Source organism: Syngnathoides biaculeatus, chromosome 12 (genome assembly GCF_019802595.1).
Source record: "Syngnathoides biaculeatus isolate LvHL_M chromosome 12, ASM1980259v1, whole genome shotgun sequence".
Classification (NCBI taxonomy): domain Eukaryota; kingdom Metazoa; phylum Chordata; class Actinopteri; order Syngnathiformes; family Syngnathidae; genus Syngnathoides; species Syngnathoides biaculeatus.
In genome coordinates, this window is record NC_084651.1 from 13,206,541 (window position 1) to 13,219,122 (window position 12,582).

At 42.0% G+C, this 12,582-nt stretch overlaps 2 protein-coding genes across 2 annotated transcripts; one reads left to right on the forward strand and one right to left on the reverse strand.

Moving 5' to 3' along the window:
* Window positions 1–6,487: 6,487 nt before the first annotated feature.
* Window positions 6,488–9,083, forward strand: msx3 (muscle segment homeobox 3). Its single transcript, XM_061837068.1, has 2 exons — window positions 6,488–7,045; window positions 7,855–9,083. Exons 1-2 carry the CDS (start codon window positions 6,709–6,711, stop codon window positions 8,259–8,261), a joined length of 744 nt encoding a protein of 247 aa, XP_061693052.1. The 5' UTR covers window positions 6,488–6,708; the 3' UTR covers window positions 8,262–9,083.
* Window positions 9,084–9,183: 100 nt separating this feature from the next.
* Window positions 9,184–12,567, reverse strand: znf511 (zinc finger protein 511). Its single transcript, XM_061837067.1, has 6 exons — window positions 12,354–12,567; window positions 12,211–12,287; window positions 11,312–11,513; window positions 11,071–11,195; window positions 9,436–9,660; window positions 9,184–9,336 (listed from the first exon to the last, which is right to left on the reverse strand). Exons 1-6 carry the CDS (start codon window positions 12,501–12,503, stop codon window positions 9,264–9,266), a joined length of 852 nt encoding a protein of 283 aa, XP_061693051.1. The 5' UTR covers window positions 12,504–12,567; the 3' UTR covers window positions 9,184–9,263.
* Between the last annotated feature and the right edge of the window lie 15 nt (window positions 12,568–12,582).

The window sequence follows — 12,582 nt, forward strand, 5'->3', positions numbered from 1 at the left end:
TTTCCCTGGCAGCTGAGTCATGCTAACATACAGACGCTACATGATAAGCACTTAACCAATCAACAATCCATCAGGTAATTACCAAGAGTATCCAAGTATCACCTGTCACCTTCCATACCCCTGCTGTCATTGTAGCAGTTTCTCAAACCATTTGGCCCAATTTCAGTTTGTTTAATCACATCTTGAAGTTATTAAGACAAAATACACCAGTCGGCTCAACTAGTTTAGTGTAAGAATTGAACATGACATCAAGCTATGGGAAGATGGTGAGCTGCAATTGCCACAACTCCCAGAGAAAGCCTAACCCCGCCCATTGGAACTTTGGGATTCAAACAGGGGTTTAGAACATGAGTGAGATTCATGAAGAAGTTTAATTTCTTAACAGTGCCACCAAAGGAGACATATTATGCATTTTTAATCATTTATACTTGGCTAGTTCTGTCTCTGGAATGCTTGCAGTGCAAATTCAATGCAATGCTGCTATATCCAATTTAGTTCGAGTAAAGGCTTCATTCACATGGCACATACACGCCAACGAAAACCATTCGATGGCTTTTCAGAACAAGAACCTGGTGTACTTTTGTAGTGCGCCTCTACTACAATGCTAACGACTGCATGCTAACTTGTGTTCAGTCGGTGTGATTAGTAGATCTGTGTAAGCAAGAATGGTTTTGACTACATGGTCATTTGCATATGAACCTTTTAGAAAACAAAAACACTGAAGAAATTCTCTTACAAGGTTGGTTAGGCGAGAGAGACTGAGCCTCTCCCGGTCGAAGCCGGGTGAAGAAATGCACGGTCCTTCCTTCTGAAAGTGTGAGACCAAGTGTCCGATGTCCCATGCAACCCCCAAATTAGGTCACATAAAACACCCCAGTTAGATTACGTTGTTTCCTGTGATTCTTTGAACAAAGTCAAATCTGTTGACGAAAATTACCTTTGTTTCTTTGTTCACGTTCCTATAAATTGTGAGTATCCAATTATGCGTCCCACCTTCTTTTTAAATGCCAATTTTTTCCGGCCTACCGCCATATTTTCTTTTGAAATTTAGATTGGTTGTGGTTAGGAAAAGGGTTCGGGGTAGGGGATAGGATTGATGATCGGTAAAAGGTAAGTGGTGATGGGGTACGGATGTTAAGGCTACCAAAGGGAAATTGTTATGTGAGGGAAAAGGGTTCGGGAAAGTGAATCTATGTTTCTGCCAATTGACTAATTTAGTAAAATAATTAAATGGGGCGTGGTTGTGAAGGGGGTTGGGTGGGAGATAGCAGCTCAAATGGCCCACACGCCACGATTTGAAATAACCTATCGAGGCTGACATGCCAGAGCACTTCTTTTTCCAACTCTGAAGGGATAAGGAGGACCTCGGGCCCTCAACATCAACTTGCCACGACTTGCATGAGTGAACGTGTATACTTGACTTTATTATTTCAGTAATTACACGAGTGAATAATTGATGAAATAAAAAGGTTTTACGGCTTCAGGAAGAATGTGATGATTCAGTGCCTGCTCTTTCGAGGGCGCCATTTTAGTAAGCTAACTTTGATCACCAGCTGGTTCCAGAAGAGGCAATTGAGGAATCTTGTGGGGCTTGTTGTGGTAAACCGGCATCCATGTCATGCTTAGTCGCACCAGACCAGAGAATTTGGTATCTGGTGGTCTGAGAGTCCTTCAGATGCCTTTGGGCCAACTCCAGGTAGGCTGTCATGTGCCTTTTATGAAGGAGTGGCTTCCGTCTCACTCTACCATTCAAGCCTGATTTGTGGATTTTTTGCAGAGATTGATTTGGCTTTTGGGGAAGTTCACCGACAAAGCGGCCATCGGCTTTCTGGTCACCTATCTGGACCAATTGCTCAGTTCTGAGCCGACACCTCGAGGAAGGGTGCTGGTAGTTTTCAACTTTCCCCAGAGCTGTTCCCATCTCTGTGGTCTATATCCAATTCCTTTGAATTCACGCTCGGTCTTTGCTTCGACACGCATTGTCAGCTCTGCGATCATATATAGATGGACGGATGTATGCCTTCCCAAATCATATCCACTCGAATGAATTTATCACAGGTGGACTTCAGTTAAGCCGTAGAAACAGAAGCACTGTCAGAAAGCTGTTAATAACATCTGAGGAAAGTATGTAATGTAACATCGTTTCTGACAAGCCAGTGTTGGCACTCACACGCACGCAAGATAATGTTCTTGCATTTAAATCCATTACAATCACCACAAAAACTCCCCTGTACTTCATAAATGTTCATGCCAGATGACTCACACCCTCCCTAAAGTTTACTCAGGAGCGGCATGCCATAAGTCCCATGAAAGGGAAATACTTTTTTTTTTTTTTAATGAATTAAAGCCTGCTCCAACATGTTTAGTTCGAGAGGAAAACCACACTTATATCATTAAACAGTTCTTGCCTTTGGCGAGCGGCAATCCTTGCGTATACTGTACGACTGCAACGTTGTCATCTTCAAATTTAGTGAGCGTGTTACTAATTCTTAAGCTTTAATATTTCCAAGCCGAGACGGCAGATGTGTACAAGGTCAAAGGGTGGTAAAAACAGGACAGGGCGTGTTCATCCGAGTTTTATAAATATGGAATAGAATTTAAATGTGCTCAGTTCCCACTCATTTTTTTTCATAAATTGCTTCTCAAAGCAAAATCTTAAATGCTGACATTTTAGGAATGTGCGTGCGGCTGTGAGAGAGATAAGAATAACTGCAGATGTGTTTAAAATAAACAAAACAAGCCCACTCAGCGAACCCAGATCCTTTTTCAAAGGGTGGGAATCAAAGCCAAAAGTTGCTACATCCACATTAAGTAGGGAGAATGTAATGTTGAACACTAAATTACAGGCACTGAAATGTTGTCTGGTTACTCAGCAATCTATCAGTCCCACACATAGAGAGAAGGAGTGAGGGCGAGGGGGGGAGGTGAGGGGGCGGCGGTCCGCTACGAGGAGGGGTTAGACATGGAGCAGACAGGCGCCAGTCACAGCAGGATCAAAGCGAGAAAACTACCTCAGGGAAAGAAACGGTTAACTCCATTTAACCAATTGTCCCACAGATGGCCAGTGTGCTGCTGCAGCGCCCCCCCCCCAAAAAAAAAGTTCCTATAAGAGGAGGAAAAAAAAAACATATTAGGTTTCTCTGAAAATGATTTGACTTGATTTGAAGTGCTACAAAGTAAGACCCAATTGGATGGGCCTCAGTAATGGGGCCTCTTCAACTGGATTTGGGCTTTCACTGTCTGACAGAGAACACAATGGGCTGAAATACGGCCAATACGCAGCCATAGATAATGTGATTACCACGAGGCCAGGAGCCAGAAACTTTACAGTGATAATAACGCCACAGTGCATTCAAGTACTGTAAACAATTTTTTTATATCCTTGCCGTAATAAAACAAGGTCTGCATATTTTTCAAACTCACCCGCTTGGATAAGGAAGTCTTTATGAATTTTCTTTAACAATAAGTATGAAACGAAACAAAACACTCCTGTAACCACTAATGTAGGATTTTAAAAAAACGCACCTACAACATTGCATATCGCAGCTCGCCAGTCAGCGGGCTACGATTCCAGTGACACCAGTTTTTCCAGTGTTTAGATGGGAACAAAAGCATCAACATCCTCTTCCTGGAACTTTTTTTTTTTTTAAATTTAATAACAATTGTGTGTAAACTGCCCCGACCACAAAATACCAAGCCCAAATAAACACAAGCACTGGATTGCTTAGCGTTTTGTTTCTAATATTCCTTAATGCGTACTAACAATTTCAAATTTATTTATCAGCTTAAAATTGACTTTAGAAATTAATTACTTGAACGTTTAATTTCGATCTTGGATACTCACCCATGCAGCCATCCATTTGTTATGCAGTAAGGGATGGGAGGGGGCTGGAGCCTTTCCCAGCCGAGTCCGGGCGAGACATCGACTATGCCCTAGACTGGTCGTCGGTCCAACACGGGCCACTGCAGTCAACTGAACCAAAAAGACAAAATTAAAAATGTAAAGCTGCAATTTCCCAAACACTAAAAGATGACCCTGGTTGCGTCTTCCCCTCTCAGTTATATTTTGGTTTCCAAACAAAAGTGTCTATTTTCAGTGACCGACGGATCATTTCCTGTAGGCATCCGTCATTTCTTTTTTTCCAGCATGTTTACTAGAAAGCCACAACTCGGTTATGACGTCATTGTGGAATTTTTTTTTTTGGGTGAAAAGGCTCATATTTCATGTGAAAACCGAGGTATCTGGACTGGAACGCGTCCCATTAGGGCTATACATTAACGAGCGGTCACATTGCACCCACTGCTCTTCGTTGTTATTCGAAATGGTTCTGCTGTGATTGAAGATAACGGGTGGCAAGATCACTCGGGTCAAAAGGTTCTGGGTTCAAATCTCAATTTAGACTGCTTTATTCTGAGTGCGCATGTTTGTGTGAGTTTTCTTTTATGTTAGTGGAGGACTCTCGACCACAGGTGTCAAACTTAAGGCCCGGGGGCCAACTCCAGCCCATTGCATGATCTTATGTGGCCCACAAAGGCAAATCCTGTGTATTAACTTCCATGAGTTTTGTTTGAATCTGCATCAAAATTTCAAATTGTCATATCATTAATGATAATGTTAAGATATTGCACGCATTTTTGTGTGTCCAAACATCAACAATGCGTTGTTTTCACTGACGTCACATTTTTTGCTGAACCACTCCGCGCCGCCATCTAACCTCCCTACCTAACGCTTACCCAATGTGGAAGTCTACGGAATACTCTCGGGTGCCGTTTGTGTTTCACAGGCATCTCGGGACTCAAGTACATAGGAGACTTGCTAACCATCAGAGAGCCTCCTTCTGACTTTTTTTTCGACAACTCTCACCAATTCGCTGAAGCTTTTTCTAGAGTTGCTACTCGGCGCACTCTTCATAGCCTCGCGGTCCGGCACACAAGTCCGACTTCGAAAGCAAGGACATCGTCTAACTCTTCCAATGAAAGACTTTGGACGTTCTGCGGCTCTGTGCTTCACAGAGACTTGGCTTTGTGGACGATTGCCCGACGCTGCTATCCCGCTGCCCAGTCTCAACCTCCATCGTGCTGATGTGTCGCTGAGTTAAGCTAACAAGCTTAATCGATGCTCTTTTTAGAAGGCCAACATTACAGTTAAGATCGTTTTTTGTTAGTCATTTGAAAGTTTCGAGAATTTTGTGAAATACTGGATTTAGTTCTTCTTTTGTCTTTCTGCCATTGTCATCAAATTTTAAACAAATAATAAACATTTCGCTTTGCTTGTGGTGAACTAATATACTGGATTTACTTTTTGAAACAAAAAAATTGGAATAAATGGAGTTTGCCTCGATATTAAAAAAAATTATATTCCACCGCCTTTCGTTTTCCGTGTTAGCATACAGGCTCTTCCTTCGTGATTTCTATCACATAGAGTAAAAGATCAAGGGCACAATAATCTGCCTTTGTTACACAGCCCTAAATCCCATGATGTGTGTATGCCAGGTAGCCTCATAGTCTGGGATTTATGTGCTGTCGGTGGCATTCTCAATAAATGCGGTGAGAAAAATAATGTCGTCCACCTTGTTTATGTAGGAGTAACAGGGATCAAAAATGGCCGCAGTTCGAGGCAGCCCAACGGGTGACGTCACGTGAAAACAACCCATACTTGAAAAACCCATCACCCTTGATTTCTGATTCCAAAACTCGTTGATACATTTCACCTGTAAATATGATGGGATGGTTCATGATTTTTATGGTTTCACAAGTCATACCGGTCCTGTGAGGGAATCCACAACTGCAATGTGGCCCGCGACAAAAACGAGTTTGAAACTCATGCTCTAGAATGTTGAATGTTAAATGTGTTCTGCAGATGGCTGGCAATCAGTCCAGGGTATATTGCGCCTTTTACCCAAACGCAGCTCGGAAAGCCTCCAGCTCACCCGCAAGCCGAATGAGGGTAAGCAATGAATGGAATGGAAGAGCCCTCTAGGAGAAATTAGAAGCACCAAATGATGTGTTTCCAAAGTCAAACTGTTTCCAGTCTGACGAAGCAATAAACACAAATACCTCTTTCAATGAAAGAGTCAAGAGATGTGAAATGAATTTTTTCCACGCATGTTATTGCGCTATTACTGGTTAGCCACATTTCCACCGAGCGCCACAGTTTGGTTTGGTTTGCCGCAGTGCAGGTTTGGAACGCTAAGTTAGCCCTGAAGACTTTCCGCTGCGAGGGGATTGATTTTCAAGTGTTACAAATATTCAAGGTGAAGAATGTCAAAGAGGCCCGTGGTTTGGGTTTTGCGTTGGATTTTTCATTATGCGGCCCTCGGATGAAAATATTTTGACACCTGAGAGCGAAACGAGTAGAATGCTTAGTGTAAAAGGAGCAAGCTATACAGTTAGGAATGCCAAATAACAGGGGGAAACCCTGCTGGAATGTACAAGGAGGCGAAAGTGCGCGCTATAACTTTTTTTTTTTTTTTTTTTGTCTCAAATTAAGCCCTTGCTTGGATTTGTGCATCACAGTCTCGTCATGGGGGTGGCAGCCTGGAAAGGTGGAGTCAAGGAGGTGAATGACACAAGAAAGCGTGCAGAACAGTCAGTGGGGAAAGCATTTGCACGGTCAGGAGCAACTTAGTGCAATTTGGGGGTGAAAAAACATTTCCAGGGGTCAAGCAAGGAAACGAAGACGGAGAGCGCCGAGGGACACTCGGTTGTATGGCACCTCAGGTGTGCGTCATGAATCCTGCGCAGGGATCGCCACCTTCGGCCGCACCGGGGGACACCCCCGCGGAGGAACGCGCCTCTGGGGGATCCAAAGCCGAGAAGCTCGACGCGTCGCCGGTCGTCAGGTGGAAAGGCAAAAGCGTGGATCTGCCCTTCAGCGTGGCGTCGCTCATGTCGGACCGGACGCACGCGAGAAGCCGACAAGCCGCGGAGGAAGAGGACGCGGGGCGCGCGTCGCCCGCGGAACTTCATCGCTTCAAAGGGGAACATGTCGACGAGAAGGGGGGCAGCCCCCGGTTGCAGCCTGCCTACGCGGCGTCACCTCCCAGTGAGTAGAAGCGCTTCAGCATCATTTCAAGTGTCCAATAACTACAGTATATGTGGGAGTAAGACGAGTAGGCCAACAATTCAAGTGAGAGTAAAAGAAGTAGTTTTAAAGCTACTAAACTAGATCTGATTAACTTTGATTCGCTACACGAGTCACGCATAAACACCCACAATACTGTACATAAGATCACTATCTGCTGAAAATATTTCGATAGAACATTTCTAAAGAACTATAGAACTTTAGGACCCAAGTTCTATAGAATTTCTATAGAAATTCTATTGGTCTGTAGAAATTCCATAGAAAATCACAGCCAAAGTTCGAAAGAACAAGTTGTTCTGTACAAATTCTATAGAAAAAAAATAGCAGGCCTATTTCTCCATTGTTGATACTTTTCTAGATGTAAGTGACTTTAACTATCTGCTGTTTTATTATTTTTCAAGTGCTGTATGAAAGTTACACTGGCTTGCACTGTAATATCCTACTAGTTTAATATAACAATGTACTGTACTCGAAGAAATGCACCGTATTGATACGGTCACATGTTTGTATATATAACTACAGATAAAAATACTCAATTCTGCTCACTATTGCAAACTATAATAACCACAAGTGAACATACTTTGATCTCATGGCGAACTGAAACTTATTTTGTGGGAAAATGAAAAAGGGCAGAATTGATTAAATTTTCATTCAATTGTGCATATGATCCTATGTGAGTGTCGGCGAGTTGAAAGCAATCTCGTTTACCTCCAGATACTCTGCAATTCAAAGTGTCTTTCTGCTATTTCATGATTTGCGTACACTTGCAGGACTCCCCAGCCCGAGCCACTGCAACCTGCGCAAACACAAGAACAACAGGAAACCCAGAACTCCCTTCACGAGCACTCAGCTGCTGTCCCTGGAGAGAAAGTTCCGTCAGAAACAGTACCTGTCCATCGCCGAGAGAGCCGAGTTCTCCAGCTCCCTCAGCCTCACAGAGACGCAAGTCAAGATCTGGTTTCAGAACCGCAGAGCCAAGGCCAAGAGACTGCAGGAGGCCGAGCTGGAGAAACTCAAGCTGGCCGCCAAGCCGCTGCTGCCGGCCTTTGCCTTCCCCTTCCCCCTGAGCGCGCCCATGGGGGCGCCGGCCCTCTACGGGGCTGTCAACGGCCCTCGGCCCGCACTACCGGTACCGGGACTATTCGGTGGACCCTACGGGATGTACTACTTGTCTTAACAACAAATCACATTGGACACATTTGTGTGAGTGTGTGCCTTTGCCTTTCAAATGACCTCCTCGGCCACAAAGCAACAAACGTCTTGGGGAAAAAAACTATATGTGAGAATATTTATTTAGTTAAAAAAAAAATCCTCATAAACATTTGTTTCAAATAATACAAGCAATGAAATACAGTCATTATATAATTTTACATTTGACCGGTTAAATTCACAATTTTCCAGTGTAAAAAGTGTATTTAAAAAGAGCGACAGGCACAACTTTTAAAACTTGTTGCAAACAAGGTATGTTTTATCACAATTATAATTCTGAAAAAAATTGTCATTTATATAAGATTGATAGTTGAAATTGCAAAACTGATGTCAACGTGAAATTATTCAACGATTCCTTGTTTTCACTTTTACACTTATGCAGTGTATTTATGTACAGACTGTGAACATGATTTACAAGCCAAAAATGTATCATGTGATCTTCCTAAAAATTGTAATCCAAAGATAAGTCACCAGACCAACAACTTGCAAAAAGCAAAAAATGTATTTTACTTTAAAATGCACCCAATTTTTCCATGTGCATGCATGTAAATCATTTTGCAAATCAGTATGTTCTTTTTCGCCATTGACTTTTAAAATGAAAATCTACTTAAAATTTTTTTTTGGGGGGGGGGGGGGTGAGTAGTTGTTTGAAAAGCTTTTCCAAGCAGGCTCGTTGTACCCAGTAAAAACAAAGTTGAGAACGTATTTTATACTCAAGAGTGATCAACAGTGTATTTTATAATTGTTGACTGAAAACGCGTTTTTGGAAAATTAAAGTCTATATTACGAATATGCTGAGGTTTGTTTATTCCTTGTTTTCATTTGTCAGATTTTAAACCACAAGTACTGTGTATTATATTTCACATAAAGGACTGTCTTAACAAATGATGTGAAAGAGGAATAGTTTATTTATTGTTATATAAACTTAAAAGGCAAAAGTGAGCATATATTTGCGATTTTTAAAGCGGTTTCATTTCCTCCTTCCTTTATGACCTCTGAAGCTTCGGATGGAGCCGTGACCAAAGCACACATTAGAAGGAACCCTACAAGAAATAAAACAAAGTGGGATTGTCCGACTTACAATAGGAATATCTGTGCAGAATTCAAACGTTACAAAATGACCGAAATGAAGCCTGACTAACCTGTTGGAAAATCGTGATTTCAGATGCTGGTCATTTGAGTTGTGACCTGCTGCTCGGTCCGCACGCGAGGCGCCTTTTTCGGTCAAGTGGGTCTCTGTCGTGGCCATCTCCATGGATTCCTCCTGATCTGCCCGTTTGGGATGCTCTTCACAAAGAACCTCACTCGCGTTGTCCACTACTTCCATCGCTGTGTCCATCAGCAGCTGCTGCTTTGTTTCTCGAGGTCTAACAAAAAAAAAAGTCAATAATTTTAGCAGAATAAGCTATTCAAAGTCATTTAAAATGATAAAGTCAAAACGAAAGGATGACAAGTGGCAAAATGATACTTTGAAATCTTAGGTAGCAACATACATTTTAATTTAAACGGAATATTATCATTAAAAACAAACGTTACTTTTTTTGTTACAATGAGCTACATTTTGCTCACTACTTTTATTTTGATCTACGGTATCTCTTATTGGTCGTCCAATCTATTTGCAAAATTTTCAAAGTGATTAATTTATGTAAAGCATGGTCGAAACAATAAGGAAAGAATAGCTGGGTCAATGTAGTTATAAGCGTCTTCACTGTCATCATCCAAATTGCTCCGTCATGATTAAAATGGAGCAGAATAATCAAACGGCGGTCTTGTTATAAGTGGCCAAACATTTGCACACATTCAATTACAACGATAAACCCCTTAAAATGTGTTTCCATCATTTGCAACCATTTTTTTCCCATCGGTACGTGATTTCGACTTGTCCCGCACGGTGCTTGATACGGTAAGCGCTTCAATGACACTAAATCATCCATTTTTCTATTCTATATTATTGCCGCCATCCATCCAGTTCTTGGAAAGAGTGAGTCATTGTGATCATGTACATTCTCTATTCTCATAATCACAGTGCACATTTACCCACGTGCCCCTAGAAATTGCTGTCCAGCCTCTCATTATGGGATGCGGCGTCATAAAGAAGCCCTCTCATGTCCTCAGAGACATTATGAACATTGACTGCTAACATTACCCAAACATGGCCACCCTGTCAGCACGTTCTCATAATTTTGTTGATTGCCTGCTTGCCCTTGAAATAAATAAATGAAAATGGAGGGGTTTGACTGATAATAATTTCCAACAGCGTAACATCTATTTAATACACTCAATATCTGACATTGCACACCCCACTGTTATGTATTTGTCGACTAAGCGCTCATACTTTAATTAAAATGGATATGTTCAGATATCACTCACCAGATACTCAGTATTTGAGTATATTTTTTCACTAAACAATTATTTACAAATGATTATTTGGAGAACTATGTTTTACTTTTACTTGATTCATAGTGTATAACGATATTTAACTTTCCGGGCAAGGGTTGCAAATTTGCAACAGGTTTAATATAATCGAAAATTTAAAGTCCAGAGTATCATTTTCTGAAAGTATCAGATCTTTCTCTCTGCAAAATTTTATTTTGGTCCGGAGAGGGTTAAATTGGTGATTACTCAATCCACCTCTGGATATAATATTAATAATGTGAAATAAAACAGCAAAATAAATACACAGTCCTAGGGTTATGCAAAAACAAGTGACATAACATAAAGATACACAGAGAACGTTGCTGCCATCTATCGTACATATGAAGTAAGTGCAGCCTCACCCTTTCTCTTTTTTTGGTTTGTCAAATCTGAAGTCTGGGGGGTACTTGTGACTTCGTACCAGGTGGTCCTTCCTGAGTGTGCTCGTCCTGAATTTGTGTTCACAGCCCTCCACCAAACACTGGTACTGTAAAGCACGGCAACATTTATTTATTTTTTGTCGCTTGATGAGGCGAGAGTCAAAACATTACAGGTACGATGGGATTCCTACATCAGGGAACCGTGTTTTCATGTATTTCCTACCATGTCTTGCCGCTGCGCCAGAACCATGAAGACTGAGTCGTGCCACTCCTGAATGTGGACGTCCAGGAGACGAGCAGTGGGCAGTGAGCGTCGGCATATGGAGCACACGTTTCTGTGTAAGGAATTGTAGTGGTGCTCATACTCCTCTAAAGTGCTGTGGACCACGTTGCAGCCGGAGATGTGACAGGCAAACTCTGACGCACTGGAGGAAGAGAACAAGACAAATTCTTGACATTTTGAGCCCCTGGAAATTTAGATATTCTACAAAAAACGGGTGGCTGTTAATAAGATGTAAAGGAGTACAAATACTTTGTTAGAGAGTACATTTTCAGGTATCCCTAGGAGTAATTGGGTAATTTTTTTTACTATCTTGACTATATTTGAAAACAAATGTCTGCACTTTCTACTCCTTACTCGTGCTGAGGCTAATAAATAATTTTAGAATCAATTATTCCATCAGGCAGCACAGTGGATCAGCAGGTAAAGCGTTGGCCTCACAGTTCTGAGGTTCAATCCGTGACCCGCCTGTGTGGAGTTTGCCTGTTCTCCCCGTGCCTGCGTGGGTTAACTCTGGGCAGTCCGGTTTCCTCCCACATCCCAAAAACATACAGCATCAATTGGACATATAGGTTTTGATAACACGTCCATTTTTTTTGTTTGGTTGTTGTGCACTGTAGGAAGTCATAAAAAAGAGGGATTGCAGGACTTGAATCCCGACTACATTTTCACGTTCGCCGGTCTTTTTTTTCTACATACTGTATGTACTTCAATCTACTTGTGTCCACAATGTGATGACTTTTGCCACCACTGATTAAAAGGCAAACTCGTAAAGACTGACCACTGAGCAAGCAGGCTAGCTACTCGCTGTAACGATGCATTCAAATGTCCAACTGTCCCACCTGGGCGTTTGTTTGTCGTCGTCAGCCTCTGAAATATAAAGGTCTTGAAGGTACATGTGTCTCTCAACGTCTCCATCCTAAAAACACAGCATGTCCACTGTGAGAAACGAGCACATATCACAAGTCGTTTAGGCTGTGTTTACCTCAAACAGCTCGTGATCCTTGTGAAGGTAAATGAGCTGAGGGCTGAAGTTAAACGGATTTTCCTCCTGTGAAAGTTGTGACGTGTAATGTTCATAGTTGCGCTTTTCTGAAACATCTAACGTAATCTGAGCGCTTTCTGGCTGTAACATTGCTGTTTCTCAACGGCAGTCGCAAACGTCTCAGTGCTGTTTACTGTTTTGGTTGCAATTCCCGTGTCGCTTAATGATG

What these genes read in the sequence shown, in the direction of transcription:
- msx3 (XM_061837068.1), top strand. Translation starts at nt 6,709, where the DNA reads ATGGCACCTCAGGTGTGCGTCATGAATCCTGCGCAGGGATCGCCACCT. An exon ending in CTACGCGGCGTCACCTCCCA is followed by an intron (nt 7,046 to 7,854) that starts GTGAGTAGAAGC and finishes GTACACTTGCAG; the next exon opens with GACTCCCCAGCCCGAGCCAC.
- znf511 (XM_061837067.1), bottom strand. Translation starts at nt 12,503, where the DNA reads ATGTTACAGCCAGAAAGCGCTCAGATTACGTTAGATGTTTCAGAAAAG. An exon ending in AGGATCACGAGCTGTTTGAG is followed by an intron (nt 12,288 to 12,353) that starts GTAAACACAGCC and finishes CTGTGTTTTTAG; the next exon opens with GATGGAGACGTTGAGAGACA. An exon ending in TGGCGCAGCGGCAAGACATG is followed by an intron (nt 11,196 to 11,311) that starts GTAGGAAATACA and finishes CGTGCTTTACAG; the next exon opens with TACCAGTGTTTGGTGGAGGG.